This window comes from Diospyros lotus, chromosome 7 (genome assembly GCF_014633365.1).
Source record: "Diospyros lotus cultivar Yz01 chromosome 7, ASM1463336v1, whole genome shotgun sequence".
In the NCBI taxonomy this organism is placed as follows: Eukaryota; Viridiplantae; Streptophyta; class Magnoliopsida; order Ericales; family Ebenaceae; genus Diospyros; species Diospyros lotus.
The window spans coordinates 31,889,346-31,910,371 of NC_068344.1; the positions used below are offsets into that span (position 1 = coordinate 31,889,346).

A 21,026-nucleotide genomic window follows, 5' to 3' on the forward strand; every position below is an offset into this window, starting at 1 on the left:
TCGTCGCTGGCTACCAGCATGAGAAAGGCGAGTGACTTACCGATCGCTCGCCTATCACGTCGCCGCCCTAGATCTGTTTGCCTACACCCAACTGTTGCTATTGACGGCCTCCTAACCCTGATCGACGCCTCTCATGTTATTGGCGACCATCGATAGAGAGAGAAGGCGAGAACGAGAGATAGGCAATGACCGCCGATGATGCCTTAATCTTATCCTCAAAAAGTTACCACATCATGCCTAGTTTGAATAATGCAAGACTAGAATGAGATTGGGGATGAGATAAAGCAATGCGAGACTAGGGATTGGTCGGCGACGAGAAAAGAAAAATCAAGGTTTGTCAAAAGACAAGAGGTCCCCGAAAATGAGGAAGGTTGGGAAAGAGGAAGAAGGAAGAAGAAGATAATAGTGTTGCACGCACCTCAGTTAGGTGTGTAACACACGTGCTGATGCAGTTATCTTAATAGGTTTAAAATTAAAAATTGAAGAAGGTAATAAGTCCTTCCTTGAAAATAGTTAAATGGCTGGCTGGATATGCCTTGTGCGAAAGTTAAATAGTTAAATGGTTGACGAAAGTTGAATGCCTTTAGTTGGATAGCCTTTATTCTTCACAACAATCTCTCTCTCTCCCCTCTAATATCCTCACCACTCTCTCCCTTTAAACTTGGCGGTTGCTGCACGTTCCCAGGGAGAAAGGACCGAGAAGGCGGCGATCGAGGATGTCCACCGGAGCTGCCGGCGACGGCCTCCTCCGAGGAATATTCGAGGCGTCCATGTCCGGCTCCGACACGGCGATCCAGCGCCGGCCATACCACAAGAACTGCACCTGCGCCCTTCATAAATCCCGCGGGCATTGCTGTCATGTCCTGAGAAGTAACAACGTCTCGTTTCCGATCCGGCGGACATGGAGCGAGGGCTGCCTGGTGGCGGCGGCCGACCAGGCGTCGGGCAGCGGATCTCCGCCTGCGGTCGTTGCTGCCGAACATCGTGTGGCGAGGACGCACTCGCAATCCAGTTTGCGTAATATTGAAGAATAACGAGGTTCGATTTTCCGTTTTTAGGCTATTTTTTGTGGAATGAAGATCCTGATCTTCGATTTGCTTTTGCAATATCCGAATCATTCTTTCAAGTGGAGTTGAGATGGGAAGGCTAATTTTGTGAGGCCTCCTGAGAATGGATTAATGTAATTGTTTGATTGACTCAATATTCAAGACTGATCTTCGATTACATGGTTGATCTTGTGAAATATGTCTGTTGATCATCAAATGGCGTTGGATAACTATAAATAATTTGGTGATATTTGCATATATAGAATTTACGTACGAATTGAATATCTATTATCAAAATGTTCTGTAAATCAATTCATGTGGGCTGAGGAATCAATTTGGCGATTCTAAATTCCTCTGTCCGTTGGCCTTCTTGCTCTTGAGAAGACAAATGATATTTGGATTTTTTAGTGGAAATTGCAAAAATTAACCATGTCTCAAAAAAAAAAAATCGTTTTTATATAAATATATAGAATATTAATATAATAAAAATATTAAAGTAAAATTAGTATTTCCATTTCCGTTTAGCAAAATATTCCAGTTTCAATGGAGCATGAATATCGTGACGCGTGAGCTTCCCAACTTTCCACCAAGATGACAGATCAGAAATTAAAAAAAAAAAATGAAAAGAAGGAATCTTAGTAAAAGAATATTAATTTTCTTTAGTGTTTTCTTGCCGTCCAAACGCGGAAAGTGGCACCAGCTGGCTTGGGAGAACATGAATTGAACCCAGCGAAGCATCCGTTTTCTCCTCCTGCTCCAACACGTGACATGTCACGTGGTTGGTTCCCGCGTTTTTTTTTACCTCCAACGCCAATTTTTTAACAGAAAATGTTACTTTTTTAATATTTTAATTACTTGTGTGCTAGTGTAGCCTAAAGTAGCATAATCCTTTTTTTAATTATAGATGACAAGACTTCTATTTAATCCAAAGTAATATCTAATCTCATGAATTATGTAATTGCTAAGTTGGGGTGAATTTTTTTTTATCCATAATGATATTTTAAGATATCTAATATCTATGAAAAAAATAATTAAAATATCAAGTTTTTATCTCATGAATTATATGAATTATCATTTATTTAGAATTTATTCGATACATTATTTATGTTCCTTCTCACGTAGTTAATACAATTTCTCTTCCTTTATTTGAGTTTAAAATCAATAGAAAGAATTTGCCTGGTTGGTAAATGATAATAAATTATTTTTGTGTCTCAGATGTTAATGTCTTGGCTCCTCTCCTCTGTGTCTGAAGAAGTCTTCGGCTATGTTATTGGGCTAAGCTTGCATCATCCTATCAAGTATGGAGTTGCTCTTCATCAGGCTTTTGGGTTTGCCTCTCAAAATTGACAATTACAACTACATATTGATCTTCGGGAGCTCAAGCCGAGCGTCATGATCTTTCAGTCTCACAGTATTTTGCAGAAGGCCAAAGCTCTTGCTGATGAGGTTGGTGCTGCAGGGAAGCCACTTTTCACAGCAGAATTCAATGCTATCAATTACAGAAATATATATAGGCGGTGAGTTTACCTCTGTTATCACTGCACTCAATCTGCGACCTGAGCCCGTACCATTTCATGAGCTTCATAGCCAATTAGTAGCTCATGAAATTCTACTTCGTACTGCACAGGAGGTTTCTTTGTCCAATTTGGCATCAAAACAAGCTGCGCCACCACTTCTTCCTATGCCAATTCGGCATGTACAGTCAGGATATACACGTAACAATTTTCAATCTAGTCTTTCTAATAACAGGCGCAATCGAGGACCTTGTCAAATATGTGGACTGCAAAATCGTACAGCAAATCGTTGTCGTCAGAGGTATGCACCTCGCCCATCATTACAGCAGCAGGCTCAAGCTCATGCAGTGATTATGCCTCAGCCATCACCACAGCAGTTGTCTCAACCCACGCCATGATCAAGCCCCAATCCGCTTCCGATCAGTTTTCTGTTCAATACCAAGCTTTACCATGGATAACTTATACTGGTGTTATGCATCTGTAACTCCTGACTTGTCTCGACTTTCCCATTGTAGTCCTTATCAGGCTCAGATCATCTCCACATTGCTGATGGAAAAGGTTAGCCTATTACCCATGTTGGTTCCTCTTCTGTTTCATCTTTTTTCCCGTCCTCTCTATCTCACAAATGTCTTATGTTTGCCTTGTGCCACCAAATCCTTACCTTCTGTTTATAAGTTTGCACAAGATAATCAATGCTAGTTTGAATTTCGCCCATCTCGTTTTCTTGTTAAGGATCTGAAAACTAGACAAGTGCTTCTTCGCTGACCGAGCAAGGGAAACCTGTACAAGATTGCAGCAGCCTCTTCTGAGCCTAGAGTCTTTTCTGCCAAATCTTCGACTGAGACTAAACCAGTTTCCTTGCAGGAGTGGCATAATCGCCTTGGTCACTCTTAACTCTCAACTCATCAAACAGGTTATTCATCAGTTTGATTTGCCATGTTCTTCCAATAAACAGTTTGACTTGTGTTCTTCTTGTCAACTAGGAAAGCTAGCTCGTATTCCTTTGGCTTCAATTAAGCATGTTAGTACTGCTCTTTTAGGAATTGTTCATATGGATATTTGGGGCCCTTCGCCCGTTCTTTCAAACTTAAATTATCTATATTTTGTCTAATCCAACCAAGTATTGATTTAGTTGTGAATTTCACCACTTTCAAGACACCTAAATATAGTACAAACTCTTCACAACGTACACATCCTATGATTCTATATATGCTCCTCTACTCTTAAACTCCATGAAGCCAACATTGCATTAAAATATCCTTTACCTACTTGTTCTCTTAATTATATTGAAACCGAACCAACAATATATAAGCAAGCGTGTCCTCATGAAGAATGGCAGCAGGCTATGCGTGATGAAATTCATGCCTGGCATATCAATCAAACATGGTCCCTTGTCGCTCAGCCAGCTAAATGCAATCTTGTTGGAAATAATTAGGTATATCGGATTAAACAAAAGCTTGATAGTTCAATTTATCGATATAAGGTCTTATTACCAAAGGTTAAGGTTGGGATTGACTTTTATGAAACTTTTAGTCCTATTGTTAAAGCTACAACAATTCGCACCATACTTGCCTTAGCTGTGCATTATCAATGGAGCCTTCATCTGCTTGATGTGTCAAGTGCATTTCTTCATGGGTCACTAAATAAGGACATTTACATGGCACAACCAACTGGTTTTGTTAATTCAATACATCCAGATAATGTGTGCAAATTAAAACGTTCTTTATATCCCATTAAGCAGGCACCCAGGGTATGGTTCACAAGACTTGCTTTTTTTCTGCATCGACTTGATTTTAAGAATTCACAGTCAAACTCTTCATTGTTCTTTTCTATCACTTCTCATGTTTGCCTATTTGTCTGAGTCTATGTCGATGATCTTATTATCACAGGTTTGTCACAAACTGCCATTGATGACATTGTTCACAACTTGCAAGCCGAATCCAGAATAATTCATAATTAATCCAAAACAAATTGACACAATCGTTTTTAACTATTTTCCTGAGAAAAAAATATTTTCAGCCACTCAAATTAATTACACTCTTTAATCACTTCTATCAGTTTTGACCCTACCAACTAATTTTACAAATCTATAGAGTGCAATTAATTTATTTGAGTGACTAAAAACGTTTTTTTTCAAGAAAGTGAATGAAAACGAATTTTTTATTTGAAACATGGTTAGTTTTGGCAATTTTCAATTCCCCCTTTGTCAAAGACTTTGTGACATTTGACTTATTTTCTTGGCATTGAAGTTTATCATCTTTCTTCTAGATTGTTGCTTACTTAGCATAAGTACCTACAGGATCTTCTTGTCAAGGCCACAATGTTGGAGGCCAAGTCGAGTCCACACTAATGGTTGTTGCTCCACTACTCTCCACGTCTACTGGAACTACTTTGATGAATGGTGAAATCTATAGACAGCTTGTGGGAGCACTTCAATATGCTACTTTTTCTCGACTGGATCTCGCCTTTGTAGTTAATCGTCTTTATCAATTTATGCATTGTCCAAATGATACTCATCTCAAGGCACTCAAATGATTCCTACGTTATGTCTTGGGCACTCTTCACTATGGACTGTTTCTTAAATCTTCTGATTCGCTTCACCTGCATTAATTGTTTTGCTGACAGTGATTGGGGTGGTTGTCCTGACGATCGACATTCCACTGACGGCTTTGTTGTGTATTTGGGATCTAATCTTATTTCTTGGAATGCTAGGAAACAACCTACAATTGCTCGATCCACTACTAAAAGTGAGTACAAATCTCTTGCCAATGTGTCTACAGAGGTTCTTTGGATTCAGTCTTTACTCCATGAACTCCAAGAACCAGTTCCAAATCTTGTTACTTTGTGGTGTGACAATGTTGGAGCAATTTGACTCACTGCTAATCCAGTTTTTCATACTCGTGCAAAGCACATTGAATTGGACTGTCATTTTGTGCATTGCCAACAAGGTGTTTCAGGTTCAATACATTCATACAGCTGATAAAATTGCTGATAATTTTAGCAAGCCACTTTCTCAGGCTCGTTTTATTAAGCATCGTACCAAGCTTTGCCTACAGCATTGGCGACATATCAGCTTGCCTGGAGATGTTAAGGGATCACAGCTAGCATTTCTATCCGATTTTGTGTTGATGACTTCATGTCTCTCATCCTATCCTATTTTGACTTAGTCTACCTCATCCTTTCTTATCCTATGTGTTAGATTTCTTCTACTGTAACTACATGTGGCTACCACTCTAAATAAATAAATAAATAAATAAGCTTGCTTGCACTACCTTATATACAGAAAAGTTTTGTTGTGTTCGTGAATAGTCACCTTGCGCGAGGTGTTGGATCAAAAAGAAGAAGCAACAGTAGCGTCGAAAGGAGGAAGAAAAAACAATAATAACAATGAAAGAATGAAAATGAACAACCAATCAGTCACAGGAGCACCGGTTAAAGGCATAGGCCACTTAGGTTTATGCCTAGGGCCCAAAAAGAGAGCCCAAAAAAATGGGAACACCAAGAGAAGCAAATAAGAAGTGTCGAAGAAGATGTCGAAGCGGATGCTGGAGGAGATGCTAGAGAGAGAGAGAGAGATGTCACCGGAGACTAATTAGGAGACGTCGATGAGAGTCGGGAGATCAAGAGAAGCGGTCACCGACAATCACGACTCGCAAGATAACTGGAGGAAGAAGACAAAGAGCAAGAGACGACAGATACACGGTGTTGCCGGCAACTCTTAAGCCAACCATGGTCACTAGTTGTTCCTCCATCATCTCTTTTTCTTTTTTTTTTTCTCTCTATTTATTTGTCTTTTTCTCTCTCTATAAATTTCCATGATCTAAAATGCATCAACGTGATGGCATTTCAAATTTGGAACCCATTGCACCGATGGGTTCTAATTGGAACCTTTTTGTTCCATTAATGATAGGTTCTATTGGCCACTAGATTGAATCACGAGTAAAACCCAACGCTGATAGGTTCATGCCATTTAATATATACATCATTGACATGAATATATTTTAAAAGAATAAAAGTTTATGAAATACAATTATATAATATATATTTACAATAGGAGTTTTGATCTCCTAAAAAACGTTATTTAATTTATACTATGTACTATTAATATGCAAATCAAATATAATGATTATGCGGGCCCATTTATTTTTTTTTTTCAACACAACAACTTGATAGGGTGGAGCCCATCATTATATTTGAGTTAGCAAATCAGCATTGTTTAGTATAAACTAAAGCAACATTTGGCGGAGATCAAAACTCTTTATAATAGATAATTTTATTAATTAGATATAGATTTAAATCATAATACATGTTTTTTTTTCTATAAAATATAAATAATTATACTTTTTCATTATAATTATTTGTTAATAAATCTATTTATATGTGATTTTTGATTATTTTACAAATTTTTACAAGTTATAAGTTTTTCTTCTATCGAACATATTTGATCCAAACATTTCATTGACTTAAAATCCATTTCTTAATTGACAAGATGGTCAATAAATCACAACAAATTAAGAGAGAATGAAAGAAAAAAAAAATTTAGGTATAATGATAAATACTTAGGTATAATCAAATGATTAATTCTAAAACAAACACCTACTTAAAAGAAGCTCCTTAATTTGGATCAAATTAATCACGCGTAGAACTATATATCAATAGCAATAGCTGCCATTTGATTACAACAATGAGAAATACCATAATATTCTGTGTTAATTTTGATAAATGGATGGTGTTGTTCTGGGTGTATGAATTAAATTGTAAAGAGGGTTATATTTCCAAGACTTCTCTTACAAGTCCAAGTCAACTCGTCTCTCTATAATTAGATCAAGGCAAATACCAACTTGTTTTTTTGATATATCTTCTCAACCATTTAATTCAAAGTCCTATTTCTTAGTGGACAAAACGGTCAAAGAATAATAGCAAATTAAGAGAGGAAGAAAGAGAAAAGAAATTTAGGTACAATGACAAGTATTTAGGTATAATAAAATAATTAATTCTAACACAAACACGATGGTATTGTTCTCGACGTACGAATTAAGTTGTAAAGACGACTATATTTCCAAATACCATTATTTCCAAGTCTTTTCTTACAAGTCCAAGTCAACTTGTCTCCACTTATCTCTCTATAATTAGATCAAGGCAAATACCAACTTGTTTTCTTGATGTATCTACTCAGCCATTTAATTCAAAGCCCTATTTCTTAGTTGACAAAACAGTCAAAGAATAACAACAAATTAAGAGAGGAAGAAAGAGAAAAGAAATTTAGGTACAATGACAAGTATATAAATATAATAAAATAATTAATTCTAACACAAACACCACTTAAAAATAACTCTTTAATTTGGACCAAATTAATCAGGCGTAGGTATAAAAATAGCAATAGCTGTCATTTGGTCACAACAATGAAAAATACTATAATACTCCTTGTTAGTTTTGATAAATGGATGGTGTTGTTTTGGGTGTATGAATTTGGATGCTTATACTTCGAATTGTATCTTATCTTTACCAAATGATGGATTACTATCATAAGTCTACTAAACATTATTGGATTAGCTATTACATATTAATTAATAACTAAATTAGTTTGTATTGGGACCCAACTGACGTATCAATTAAGTTGTGAAGATGGCTATATTTCCAAGTCTTCACCACCATTTCCAAGTCTTCTCTTACAAATTTTTTAATGACATTTTCATTTAGTTTGCATTGGGACCCATATTGAGTTTATTTGCTTGTATGTATTCCAACGTATCAATTAAGTTGTGAAAAGGTTGAGACAAATAATGACATTTTCATTTAGTTTGCATTGGAACCCATATTGAGTTTATCTGCTTGTATGTATTATAACGTATCGATTAAGTTGTGAATAGGTAGAGACAAATTGACTTGGACTTGTAACAGAAGACTTGGAAATTGTGGTGAAGACTTTGAAATATAGCCATCTTCATAATCATTAATCATCTTTAGAGTAATGATATAAAATAGAGCTAGCTTGATTCTTCAAACAAGAAAAAAGAGAGAACAAAAACAAGTAAGGAGATATATATCTTGGTAAAAAATATGGCAAGTACTACAACTCATTCTATTTGGGAATGGATGATGATAATGGCAGTGTCAGTGTTGGTGAATGAAATGTATTGTCATGGGTGTTGGGAGGAAGAGAGGATTGCTCTGCTGCACCTCAAAGCTTCCATCACCTACTCAAATGGCAACCTTTTGCCTTCTTGGGTGGATAATAAATCATCCAATTGTTGTCAGTGGGAAAGGGTTCAATGCAGTAACACTTCAAGCCGAGTAATTCAACTCTCTCTTAATTATACAAGAGGTTGGAAATCTAGAGATTGGTATTTCAATGCTTCTCTATTTCTTCCATTTAAAGAGATCAAGACTCTTGAATTAAGTGAGAATGGATTAGTTGGTTGGGCTCATAATGAAGGTTTGTGAATTCACGAGTCTCTTATATATGTTTCAATTTTTTTATCTTGAATTTTAGATGAAAGGATTTATTAATTTTATTTCTTTTGTAGGTTTCGAAAGACTTTCTGAATTGATAAATCTTGAAATTCTTGATTTGAGTTGGAATGAATTCAATAATAGTATTATTCTAGAATATGTTGGTGGAATCTCATATTTGAAGTGTCTAAATCTCGAAGGTAATCAGTTGGGAAGCTCTATTCATTTAACAAGTAAGTTCACTTTTTCTATTAAATGCTAGCTAAACTAATTCTTTTGTGATATTCAGTAGCCCTTCAATGAGGAGGAAAGTAAAGGATCTTTGATTTATTAAACAAGGTGTTTACTATTTATTGTTTTTTGCTAAAGAACTAGGTGCATGTTAAAAAACAACAACATATCCAGCCTGTATCCCACTATATGTAGTCGGTTACATGAATTTTAGACTTCCATGTATTTCTATCTTTTGTCATATTTTCATTGAGATCCATACATTTCATATCAAACTTTAGTGTCTCCCTCAAAGTCTTCTTAGGTGCATGTTAATTAAAGGAAAAAAAAAAAAGTTGACATTTTTGCTAGAAGAGAACTACTACTCATTGGCCTGTATTTTCGAAAGAGCAAGATGAAAATGCAAAAACTTTAGAAAAGGCCAATAGAGTCATATATAATGATTCAAATTCGCTCATTGTTTTATCTCATATTGTTATCAAATTTATGAACACTGTTTGAGAAGAATTGTTGCCAAATTTTACTTAAAGTGTTCCTTTCACATATCCATTCTCATAATTAGCATTCATAATTAATATGCACAATCATGTTCATATTAATTAAAGGAACTTATATTTTCTGTTAATTAATCTAAATTGTAAGTAATAAAAATAATAGAAATATGAAAGCAATAAGTTTAGAAATAGTCTATAGATGAAAATTGAGACATGCTAACTGAGAGTGGAGGTGTTTCCTTTTAAAATATTACAGTTTCTTCAAAAATTGTTAGATAGTAGTGTTTCTTATGTGAATTTAGAAAATCTCGTAGAGACACAAACTATTTAGTGAAGGTGCAGTCTAATCGAATCAAAAGCCTCCTTCAGAACTCACTTTACCCATATGCTCCAAAAAGTAAATAATAGAAGAAACAAACTATTATTGCCTGAATACAACCATGAATTTATATGTTGAGAAATTCGTTTTACAGCCTTCAAGATTTTGTAAGAAATAAAAGAAAACAATTAAAGAGCGTAAAGCATTCCAATATTTAAGTTAGATTCCTATAGTTAGAAGAGATAGCAAAGCTCTTTCAAATATAAAAATGACATATCTTTGTGGAATAGAGGCGCTATCCTTTGAGCCAAAATTTGTGATAAACATTTATGATCATTACATAACAGAAAGTAGTACTTTCATACATAAAATCTGATATCTACCATAATAGAGTTCATTTAAAATTGAAGTTTATATATCTCATTTTGCATGTTGTATGCATGTTCTCCTCTTTATGCATCTATCACACTTCATTTGGAGAATTATGTATTCAATGATTTTTTTTTTTGTAATTTCTAAATAAATCATTTCCATATTGTCACTTCAGGCACTTTTTTTCTAGATTTATTTATTTTTTATAATGAAAAATTTGCAATTAAACTCTTCTATGTGTGTACTAAGTAAACTCTATGTATACAATAACTCATAAAAAGATCAAGATTTTTTTTACATTCGTATTTCATTAATACTTCTCTATTTCTTCCCTTTAAAGATATTATAGACTCTTGAATTAATGGATAATACACATTAGTTGGTTGGACTAAGAATGAAGATTTGTGGATTCACGAGTCTCTTATATATGAGTCTCATAATTTATTTTTTCAATTTTTTTATCTTGAATTTTAGATGAAAGGATTTATTAATTTTATTTCTTTTGTAGGTTTTGAAAGACTTTCTGAATTGATAAATCTTGAAGTTCTTGATTTGAGTGACAACAATTTCAATAATAGTATTATTCTAGAATTTGTTGGTGGAATCTCATCTTTGAAGTCTCTAAATCTCGAAGGTAATAAGTTGGGAAGCTCTTTTAATTTGACAAGTAAGTTTACTTCTGCTAATTTTTTTGTAATATTTTGTAACCCTTCAACAAGGAGAAAAGTAAAGCATCTTTGATTTATTAAATAAGGTGTTTATTATTATTGTTTTTGCTAAAAATCTAGGTGCATGTTAGTTAAAGGAAAAAAAAAAGTTAATTCATTTTTGCTAGAAGAGAAGTACTACCAATCCCCTACGGGCCTGTATCTCCAAATGAGCAAGACGAAAATCCAAAAACTTTAGAAAAGGCTAATAAAGTCATATATAATAATTCAAGTTGGTCATTGCTTTATCTCATATTGTTATCAAATTTATGAATACTATTTGATAATAAAGTCATATATACTATTTGATAATAAAGGCTAATAAAGTCATATATAATAAACCTTTGGTCCAACAATCACGTGCTAGGCCTATTGCATATATTGGTATAAAATAAAGAAACTTATATTTTCTGTTATTTAATCTAAAACTGCAAATAATAAAAATTAATAACAAAAATATGAAAGCAGAAAGTTTAGAAATGGTTTATAAAAGAAAATGGAGACATCTTGACTGAACTCTTATAACAGTAGATGTGTTTCTTTTTCATCAAATTTAACAACTTTCTCATTTTAAAATAAGCTTATTATAGTTTGATGTGTATAATTTAACGTGATGCATTAGAGAGGTTTAGTTTTACTTGCCACCATTAATTGAGCCATTAACTTTTAGTTAATCGAAGAACTTAAGGTGATGAAAAATAAATTGTTGAGTGACAGAATATGTCAAAATTTTAGTTGAGGGATTAAAAATTACATATCTTAATAGTCTAAAGACATCTTTATGTATTAAACCCCTAAAATTTACTTACCTATCTATCCTCTGTCTCATTCACATGCTTGTAATGAGTGTGTAATTCTCGCTTTAACAGAGACTAATGCCAAGAACTTAAGACGATGAAAAAAAAAAATGGTTGAGGGAATGAATATACCAAAATTTTAGTCGAGTGATCAAATGCCACTTTTCTTCTTAAATAGTAATACTTCTCATGTGAACTAATTTTTTTTATATAGACTCAAACTATCTAGTGAAAGTTTAGAGTGATCGAATCAAAAGTCTCCTTGTTAACTCCTTTTACCCATATGCGCCAAAAAATAAATAATATGATAAATAAACAAATTCTATTATATTGGTTTTTTTTTTTTTTTACTAAAAGATAAAGTGGATTATTAAATGGATGTTTTAGAACTTTAGTTCAATCAAGCCTTATCGTATATAAATTTGATTAAGTCGACAAATTAGCTTATAACGAAAACTGAATTAACTAAAAACTGGAGCCGATGTCGATGCACCAACTGTGCAAGCAAGGACTACCCAAGAGTATTTGCATAATATAAGATATCAAAAATTTAAAATTGTGTAATGCAGGATAATAGCTTCTTTCATGTTGGCTTTAATTTGTTTAGCGGAGTGCTTATATTTTGTCCTTGATTTTCTGCTTGTATGAGACTATTGTTGCTGGAAACTAATAACTTCGGTCCTTGTTTGCTCTTCTAGGGGAGTTGTAATTAACATTTTTATTCAATAATCTCTTTTATATTTTTTATTATTTTTTTAGTTCTTATTCTTTGAAGTTTGGAAAAGATTATTTACTAATTCTATCTTTTTTACAGGTTTTGAAAAACTTTCTAAGTTGACCAATCTTGAATTTCTTGATTTGAGTTCAAACGAGATCAATAACTCAAAAATTCTAGAATTTATTGGTGGAATTTCATCTTTAAAGTTTCTGAATCTTAGAGATAATAGCTTGGAAAGTTTGGGTGATTTGACATGTAAGTTTCCTTCTATGATTAAATCCTTTTTAAAGCAATTTCTTGCAATATCAGATATTCCTTGAAGGAAAAGGAGAGTTATGAGCTATGTTTTAATTATTAAACAAGAAATTAATTGCAATAATAAAATTTAAGAACCTGTTAACTTTAACAATAACATAAAAACATCATTTTTACTAGAGACATTAAACATGCCATCAATTACCCTCTACAAGCACTCCACCAACACCCAATGGACACGTACTAATATTGTTAGGAAAAATTTAAAATCCCTATAAAACTTGTTGGAATTTAACATGATATAAACAAAAGCAAACAAAAATCAGACTTATAAAAAAATAATTAAAAATATATAATATAAAAATTTTGTTGTGGACTACTCTTAATATGTTTAAATTTCTGAGAAAGATAATTTCATTAATTGGAGATAACTGCAAATTGGACTCATATTGCCAAATGATAGTTTTCTAGCCTTCTTGTGTACAGAAAAGAGTGGGCCTGACAACTACGTACAAATTGGAAAAGAGTTGCGTAAAACAACACTTCTCTGAGAGTGATTCACATCTCTCTTTAATACACAAAAGAATTGCAAAATTAGAATATTGGTATTTTAATGCTGCTTTATTTCCTCTCTTGCACGTGACTTTTTGACTTTATAATTCACAAGTGGGTTGAGTTAAAAAATAAAGTTTCATGATTAATATGTTTATTATCTTTCTTTTATACTTAATTATTGAGATTTTTATAAGAATAATCACTTAATTTCTTTTCAAGTTAGAAAAGATATTTTATATATCTTAAAGTTCTTGATTTAAGTTAGAATGCCTTCAATAATTCTAGTATTCTAAAATTTATTGTTGGAATTTCATTTTTAAAGATTCTATGCCTTGGAACAAATGACATACAAGGATCGTTTGACCGGACTAGTAAATTCATTTATATATGTAATTTAGTGTTTGTCCAACCATTTTTTTTTTAAATTATAACCAAAAAATTCCTATATATTTTTTACCTTTTTCCAATATTTTCAAAAAGTTCATCTCGTGTAAGAATATACAAACTTATAAAGAACGTATATTTATCAGTATCGTTGAGTTTTGAGATAAAATATAATTTAATTTTGAAATAAATGTAAATATTTGTAATACATATATAATAGGATAAATATTTTGAGTTATGAGTATAAAATATTGAATAAAATGTATATAAAACAACTACTTTTTCACTATATAACCACTATGTTGGGCATATAGACCTTTTTTAGGTGTCACTGTACATATATCTGTGTGCACTATGCAAAGAGAGCTAATTTTTTGTATTTAATTAATATATCACAAAAACATATTTATTTATTTTTTTGTGAAATGAAGCTTTACAGATTATATTTTTTTTGCATAATAATTTTAAGATTTTAAATTATGCTTTTATTGTGCAAAAGTTTTGAATTCGCCATTGTCAATGCCATCATTCAAAAATATAAAAGAATTCATGTGTGCACGTACACATGGACGTAGGGAACATATATATGTTTATTTGAAATTGATATTGTTCAAAACTATATTTTCATCTTTCCTCTTAGTTGAAGATTTTAAGGTTATTTTTGCATTTTAATTTCAAATTTGACAATTAATTGAACAGGTTTGAACGAGGAATCGAAATTGACAAATCTAAAGGTTCTTGATTTGTCTTTTAATTCGATAACATGCATCATATGGTATTCTTTAAAAGGATTTCCTTCACTGAGAATATTGGATTTGACTGGAAATTACATGAACAAGAGTATTTCTAGCCAAGGTGCGTTACTATTTCTATTAAATTTAGTAGTAAAATCATTATCATTACGATGTCATGTGGCTAAAACAATGAAAATGCTATTACATTCTCTAATGCTATGCTCCAAACCTAATGTAAGGTATTCCAAATTTTATTATTTAATGAACTTGTAATAAATGACCATCCTTTAACAATTGCTTGGCCCCAAGTACAGGGTTCAATATAAATGAGCATGCATTTGATATATTAATAAAAATAATCAAAAAATTTAATTACTAGAAATTTTGAATAGTGTGGCTCTTCCAGCTAAAACATATATAAATCTATCTTATCAAATTCTGCTCACACATTTGTTCAATGTTTTCCTCTTATCATCTTATAGACTTAGAAAACGTGAGCCCCTTGGAAGAATTGTACTTGGACTATGCTACCCTACCCAATGACTTTCTTTCAAACATCGGTGCCATGACATCACTTCAGGTTTTGTCATTGAGTGGATCAAGACTCACTGGGTCTCTGCCCTCCCATCAAGGTAAAAAAAATAAAAGATAATTTTTTTTTTACTTAACAAATCAGTAATCTAACTTAAATATATAGTTTTATATTTCCATTAAAAAATTGGAGATAGATGTTTATATATTATTCTTGATAATTGTCTAACTCACTTTTCTTTTGCCCTAGGTTTGTGTAAATTAAAGACTCTTCAAGAGATTGACTTGAGCAATAATGGACTGGGGGGTCAATTGCCTTGGTGCTTGACAAACTTGACATCTCTTAGGTTTCTAGATATCTCTGTCAACCAATTAACTGGGAACATTGCATTGTCTCCTCTTGCCAATCTCATATCTTTGGAATATCTTATCCTTTCAAATAATAATTTTCGAGTCCCCATCTCATTCAAGTCATATTACAACCATTCCAAACTTACAAACCTTGAAAGTGTCAACAACATATTTTTGGAAGAAAAGGACATTCTTGGCTCAACCCCAAGTTTTCAATTGATTCAAATCCATCTTTCTAGTTCTGAACATGACAAAAACACTCCCATTTCTCTGCCCAACTTTTTATACTATCAAAATCAACTCAAAATAGTTGAGCTCTCTGGATTTGATTTTGGAGGAACATTCCCAATGTGGTTGTTGAAGAATAATACTGGACCACTAGTACTTACCTTGACAAAGAACTCATTTTATGAACCTTTCCAATTGCCCTCGTCTCCGATGACACAAGTTGTAGCATTAGATATCTCCAACAATAATTTCTATGGTGCCATCCCATACGAGATTGGTAGTTCTTTCCCCAAGTTAGAATTGCTAAACATGTCTAGAAATAACTTTGAAGGCGTGATTCCATCTTCATTAGGAGACATAACCAATCTACAATTTCTAGACTTGTCAAATAATCAATTATCCAGTAAAATTCCTATACATTTGGCAATGGGTTGTAACTTATTGGAAGTGCTAAAACTATCAAACAACAACTTGACAGGCCCTATACTACCTCCTCAAAATAACTTGCGAAGCTTAATAATATTGCATTTGGATGAAAATAAGTTCACAGAAATCCCACACAACCTATCCAACAGTAGTGGCTTGATTCTATTGAATCTTAGTCGTAATCATCTTGAAGGTGAGTTTCCTGTTGAGTTTTGTCAATTTGATAGACTAGAACTATTAGATCTTTCTTACAACAATTTCACTGGGATAATACCGTCTTGCTTCAATGTGGAAGACCTAATGCAAATTCAACTATCCAATAATAGGCTAAATGGACTGTTTCCAAAGGTGTTCCATCGATCAATGAATGACATAAGAATGATAGATATTTCAAATAACCATTTTAATGGCACCATTCCAAATTGGATCGACAATCTTTCTTGGTTAAGCATTCTTATCTTGAAAAATAACCACTTTGAAAGTAATATCCCAGATTCGATTTGCCACTTATCTAAGTTAACTCTGATTGATCTTTCTTCCAATAAGTTTTCAGGAAACATTCCTCCTTGCTTGAATAATATCTCATTTGAGGTAAAAAAGGAAATACTAAGGTATTCGCTTTCAACTGTTTATTGTAATACACTACCCTTGAAGCCTAACCTAAAGATTTATAGTCATTTTGGTAATTTTATGCCTTGTAGAAATAGTTATGAAATCTTGTTCTCGGCTAAAGGATTTTTCTATTCACAAGTGGAGTTCACAACCAAAGGAATTACCTTGCCCTACATAGGAGAGCCTCTATTCCTTTTTTCAGAAATTGATTTCTCCAACAACAAATTAGCTGGCCACATACCACCTAAAATTGGCAACCTTAACAAAATCAAAGCACTGAACCTCTCCCACAACAACTTGATTGGAGGAATCCCCATAACATTTTCCAAGTTACAGAATATAGAGAGTTTGGATCTTTCTCACAACAACTTGAATGGGAATATCCCTTCTCAGCTTACTAATCTATGCTCACTGGGGACGTTCAATGTGTCTTACAACAACTTGAGTGGAAGGATACCTCAGGCAACAAACCAATTTGGAACTTTTGACTCGAGTAGCTATATTAAGAATCCATTTCTTTGTGGAGAACCATTACCAAATAATTGCATAGATTTACCTCCATCAGTTCCATCAGCTAATAATAATGCAAGTGTGGTATCCAACTTTATCGATGTGGGCACTTTTTATATGAGCTTTGCAGGGTCCTACACAGTTGTTTTACTAGCTGTTGCGGGAATTTTGTATATAAATCCACATTGGAGACGAGCATGGTTCCATATTATTGAGGTTTTCATCACCTCTAGCTACTACTTTGTTGTGGATAATATGTGGAGAATCAAAGTTGGTTTCCTTCATAGATATGGATAATCAGCCCATTGTAGTAATAATGTTGTTGTATGTATTTCCTACTAAACTTCTTTCTTAAGTAGTTGTTTGCATTAAATAAAAATCCTCTTAGCTTTCTTTAGAGGTGTTTTCTAATAAACAATTTGGTATCCAGAAATAAATTCTTCTCTTATTTTATTCTTTTGACTATTAGGAGTGTCAACAGTTCAGATTGATCCGATTCTATAAAAATCCAGTAACAAAACTATTTTTAACGGTTCCAAAAAAATAAGAATCGTAATCAAACCATTACATATATAAAACCAAACCATGACCAATTTGTCACACTGAACCAGTTTCGGTTCTATCAAATAAACATTTAGCTTCTAAACATTTTCGCAAAATATGAAATTACAAACAAATTTGTTAATTAAAATAAACCCATAACTTCATTAATACTTCAAGTTTTGAAGTAAAAGTAGAATAAATAATTCATAAACTATCTCATCAAATGAGATTACATCGACCATTTAATATAGTAATAGCGCATAAAAGTCTAGAAATAAAAGAGTTCATGAATAAAAATTACCAACAACAAAAAAGAAATAAAGAAAAACTAGTAGATTAAAATTATAATATATATATATATAAGTATAATATCGGTTCCGGTTCGGTTTGAACCACAGTTTGAAAAAAAAAAAAAAAATAGTAACCAAACCAAATATATCGGTTCTTAATTTTTTAGAACTAGAACCTAACATTTGAACCATATAACTAATCCAAAAGGCACAGTTCGATTTGGTTAATCGATTTTCAGATATTTTTTGACACAACTATTATAACGGCCCACCTCCTGAAGCCCCCGTGCACAAAGAGGATCTGTGAGATGGTCATTATTGGAATGATATCAAACAATAACACAAACTAAAACTCAAACTCAGCCCTTATAAAAACCATATTTTTTATAACATATAACATTTCATAACCGTCTTTACATAATCATTCACAACTTGAGCCTACTTGGGCTTACATAGCACACGCCTGACTCAAAAACATAAAAGTATTACTCTGATTATACACACAACACCCAGGATCTGGTTTTGGGAGAATTCTGCACCTATTATCATGACTCGACAATCTGGACCCAACTCTATCGAATGCACCTGATATCTCAGACGATTCTCTTGTCTGGAATGATGGAAAGCAAACGTGAGTCACAAGACTCTGCAAGCTCATGAAAGAAAGATTGTCGGTTAAGGATATAACTCTTCCTCAATACCCTATGCAATTCATGCCAATGCAACATCATACCATGCCATGTCCAATATCTGCCTTAATTCTAAATGCATAGCCATAAAGTAAATTGCACACAAACGGTCCTTGGGGCCTATATCAAACACACACTGGCGCCCAATTCCAACATACAAACATGTTAGTGATCCACTATAGGCTATCATATAATCATTACAAACATGCCATCTCCTGTCATCATACTGTCTTATCATGCCGTTGTCGTAGGACTCTAACCCCCGGTCTTGTCGGTGCCATGGGACTCTAACCCCCGGTCTTACACTGTGGGTCGTACCCCACTTCCCTCGTGGGCCACTTCCACGGCATACGCTCCGTGATGGGCGCCACCCATCACCCATACTCATCACCTATAGCCACACATTCTCACCATACAATGCAACAAGTAGGAAATATAATGGCTTCTGTAGCATAAAGGTGATGACAAGCCCTCCCATAAATCATGCATCAGGCCATGCTACGCCCATATAAGAATTCACACATATGACATGCTCTAAATGCACCAGGTCATGCAAATGTTCACACATCCCATCACACACAAGGCATGTCCCCCAAATGAATACAACACAACCCCATGCAGCGCACACGTCATGATATGCACAAAGTCAAGGTAGGAATCTGGTAGTACTAGCTCTTTTGGCCCGTCTAACTCTTATCGTAACAGCAGATGACTGGCGCCCATACATCCAGCCATCAACTGCCACGACCCATGGTCGACAGTAAGTGGCTTGTACCCCATACCCTTAAGACACACATAGTTATCATTAACTCATCATTTCATAAACTCCCCTTATGACTCATCATACACTTGCGACACAATCATCAATATACCAGTCTTCTTCGCATCTCTCATCATGTTAATGAACCATTCACTTCTCTAATTATACCCTTTAACATAACCCAATAAACCATACCAACTCTTCTATGAGCCTAGCCCAATGGGTTCGGCATCATTCCCAAGGAAAGCATAGTAATACAAAGGTCTGTGACGGACGAAATGGAAGACACCAAGACATCACTGCTTAACTCATTTCGTTAACAATAAACCCATTAATAAAATATAAGTCATAGGGTGGTTGCCACGCTGATTATTATTATTAATGCGTGGAACCGAGTCATGGTGAGGGAGAGAATAAAATAAGAGAAACCATGGAGACTTTCACGGGAAATAAAGAACATAAGGAGATAGTTGAGAGCTTGCCTTTATTTACCCAATTCTTGCCTCTTCTGTCCTTCTGATGCAAAGTAAAACATTTCCTAGCAATTAATAAAATCGTGACTTATATTAATTAAACCCAACCGCATAAAATATATAATCCATCCGTATAAAATTTATAATTTAGATACACAACACTTCTAATAATTTTACTCACTTACCAAGATATTTTTGAACACCGAATAACTCATTAATCCTTTGATTTCTTCCCAACTCTCTTTTCTTTTCTTCCATTCCAGCTGCTGGTCGAACACCATCTTCTCATTTCATTTTCCTCCCTCCCTCCCATTCTTTTCCTCTCTGTTTGGGCTTCAAATTGGCGAAATTTTAGGCTTTAAATAGCAAAAACGAAGGATACTTGGCGGCCAAGGCGAGAGGGGCTCCCAGTGCATGCCACGTGGCACGCTTGTAGCCGTGCATGGCTTCCACCGCCCTAGCCCGAAATGATCGTTTCGAGCTAGCCTTGCTGATAAAATCAGCCATTTTTTCCTTCGCGCACGCCTACTCTCCCTCGACCTCGAACCCCCGATCGCCTCCCTCACACCCACGCACGCGACCAACTGGGCTAGTAGCTTCCTCATTAAATATGCGCCTTTCATTAGTTATAAAGGGAACTTACAGCTAATTCCCAAAATTACACTAGCACCCAAAATTTTCAAAAATCCCATATACACCCTAAACTCCCATTTCCCTTTACTACACTTATGCCCCAAACATTCCCAAAAATTCATCAACTTAATTCCATCATTATTTTCATAAATATTCCCAAATAATTTAATTAATTACCTTAATTTCTCATTTTCTCAAAAATATCATAAATAAATATTTTCTCTAAAATCTCCAAATATTTTAAAATATCCTCAAATACCAAAATTAGTAATTATTACTTATCTCCAAATTTTGGAATGTTACACCTATTGACCATAAAAGGTTTATATATAACACTAAGAATGCTTAATTTATTGGATTTACGAGGAGACAAACAAATAATTGGGAAATTAAATATTAAG

General features: G+C 33.8%; 3 protein-coding genes across 4 annotated transcripts in view; all 3 read left to right on the plus strand.

The window, feature by feature from the left end:
* Nucleotides 1-568: 568 nt before the first annotated feature.
* Nucleotides 569-1,224, plus strand: LOC127806091 (uncharacterized). Its single transcript, XM_052343104.1, has one exon. It carries the CDS (start codon nt 717-719, stop codon nt 1,032-1,034), a length of 318 nt encoding a protein of 105 aa, XP_052199064.1. The 5' UTR covers nt 569-716; the 3' UTR covers nt 1,035-1,224.
* Nucleotides 1,225-2,262: 1,038 nt separating this feature from the next.
* LOC127806089 (uncharacterized) overlaps nt 2,263-21,026 on the plus strand; it is a 51,411-nt gene continuing 32,647 nt past the window's right edge. Inside the window, exon 1 of the mRNA XM_052343101.1 lies at nt 2,263-2,676. Within this exon, the coding sequence (XP_052199061.1) occupies nt 2,488-2,676 (189 nt within the window). The 5' untranslated portion in view covers nt 2,263-2,487. The remainder of the gene's footprint in view (nt 2,677-21,026) is intronic.
* LOC127806088 (receptor-like protein 56) lies at nt 8,588-17,634 on the plus strand. 2 transcript variants are annotated; one of them, XM_052343099.1, is made up of 7 exons: nt 8,588-8,996; nt 9,088-9,246; nt 10,938-11,096; nt 12,748-12,906; nt 14,545-14,700; nt 15,062-15,211; nt 15,361-17,634. In XM_052343099.1, the coding sequence occupies exons 1-7, from the start codon at nt 8,621-8,623 to the stop codon at nt 17,532-17,534; spliced, it is 3,333 nt and encodes a 1,110-aa protein (XP_052199059.1). In that variant the 5' UTR covers nt 8,588-8,620; the 3' UTR covers nt 17,535-17,634. The 2 variants fall into 2 exon arrangements, with proteins under 2 accessions (XP_052199059.1, XP_052199060.1); XM_052343100.1 differs by having other exon boundaries at nt 10,938-11,063.

Coding starts and splice junctions, on each gene's coding strand:
- LOC127806091 (XM_052343104.1), top strand. CDS start 717: ATGTCCACCGGAGCTGCCGGCGACGGCCTCCTCCGAGGAATATTCGAG.
- LOC127806088 (XM_052343099.1), top strand. CDS start 8,621: ATGGCAAGTACTACAACTCATTCTATTTGGGAATGGATGATGATAATG. Junction 9,247..10,937: donor AAGCTCTATTCATTTAACAA/GTAAGTTCACTT, acceptor TTTCTTTTGTAG/GTTTTGAAAGACTTTCTGAA. Junction 15,212..15,360: donor GTCTCTGCCCTCCCATCAAG/GTAAAAAAAATA, acceptor CTTTTGCCCTAG/GTTTGTGTAAATTAAAGACT.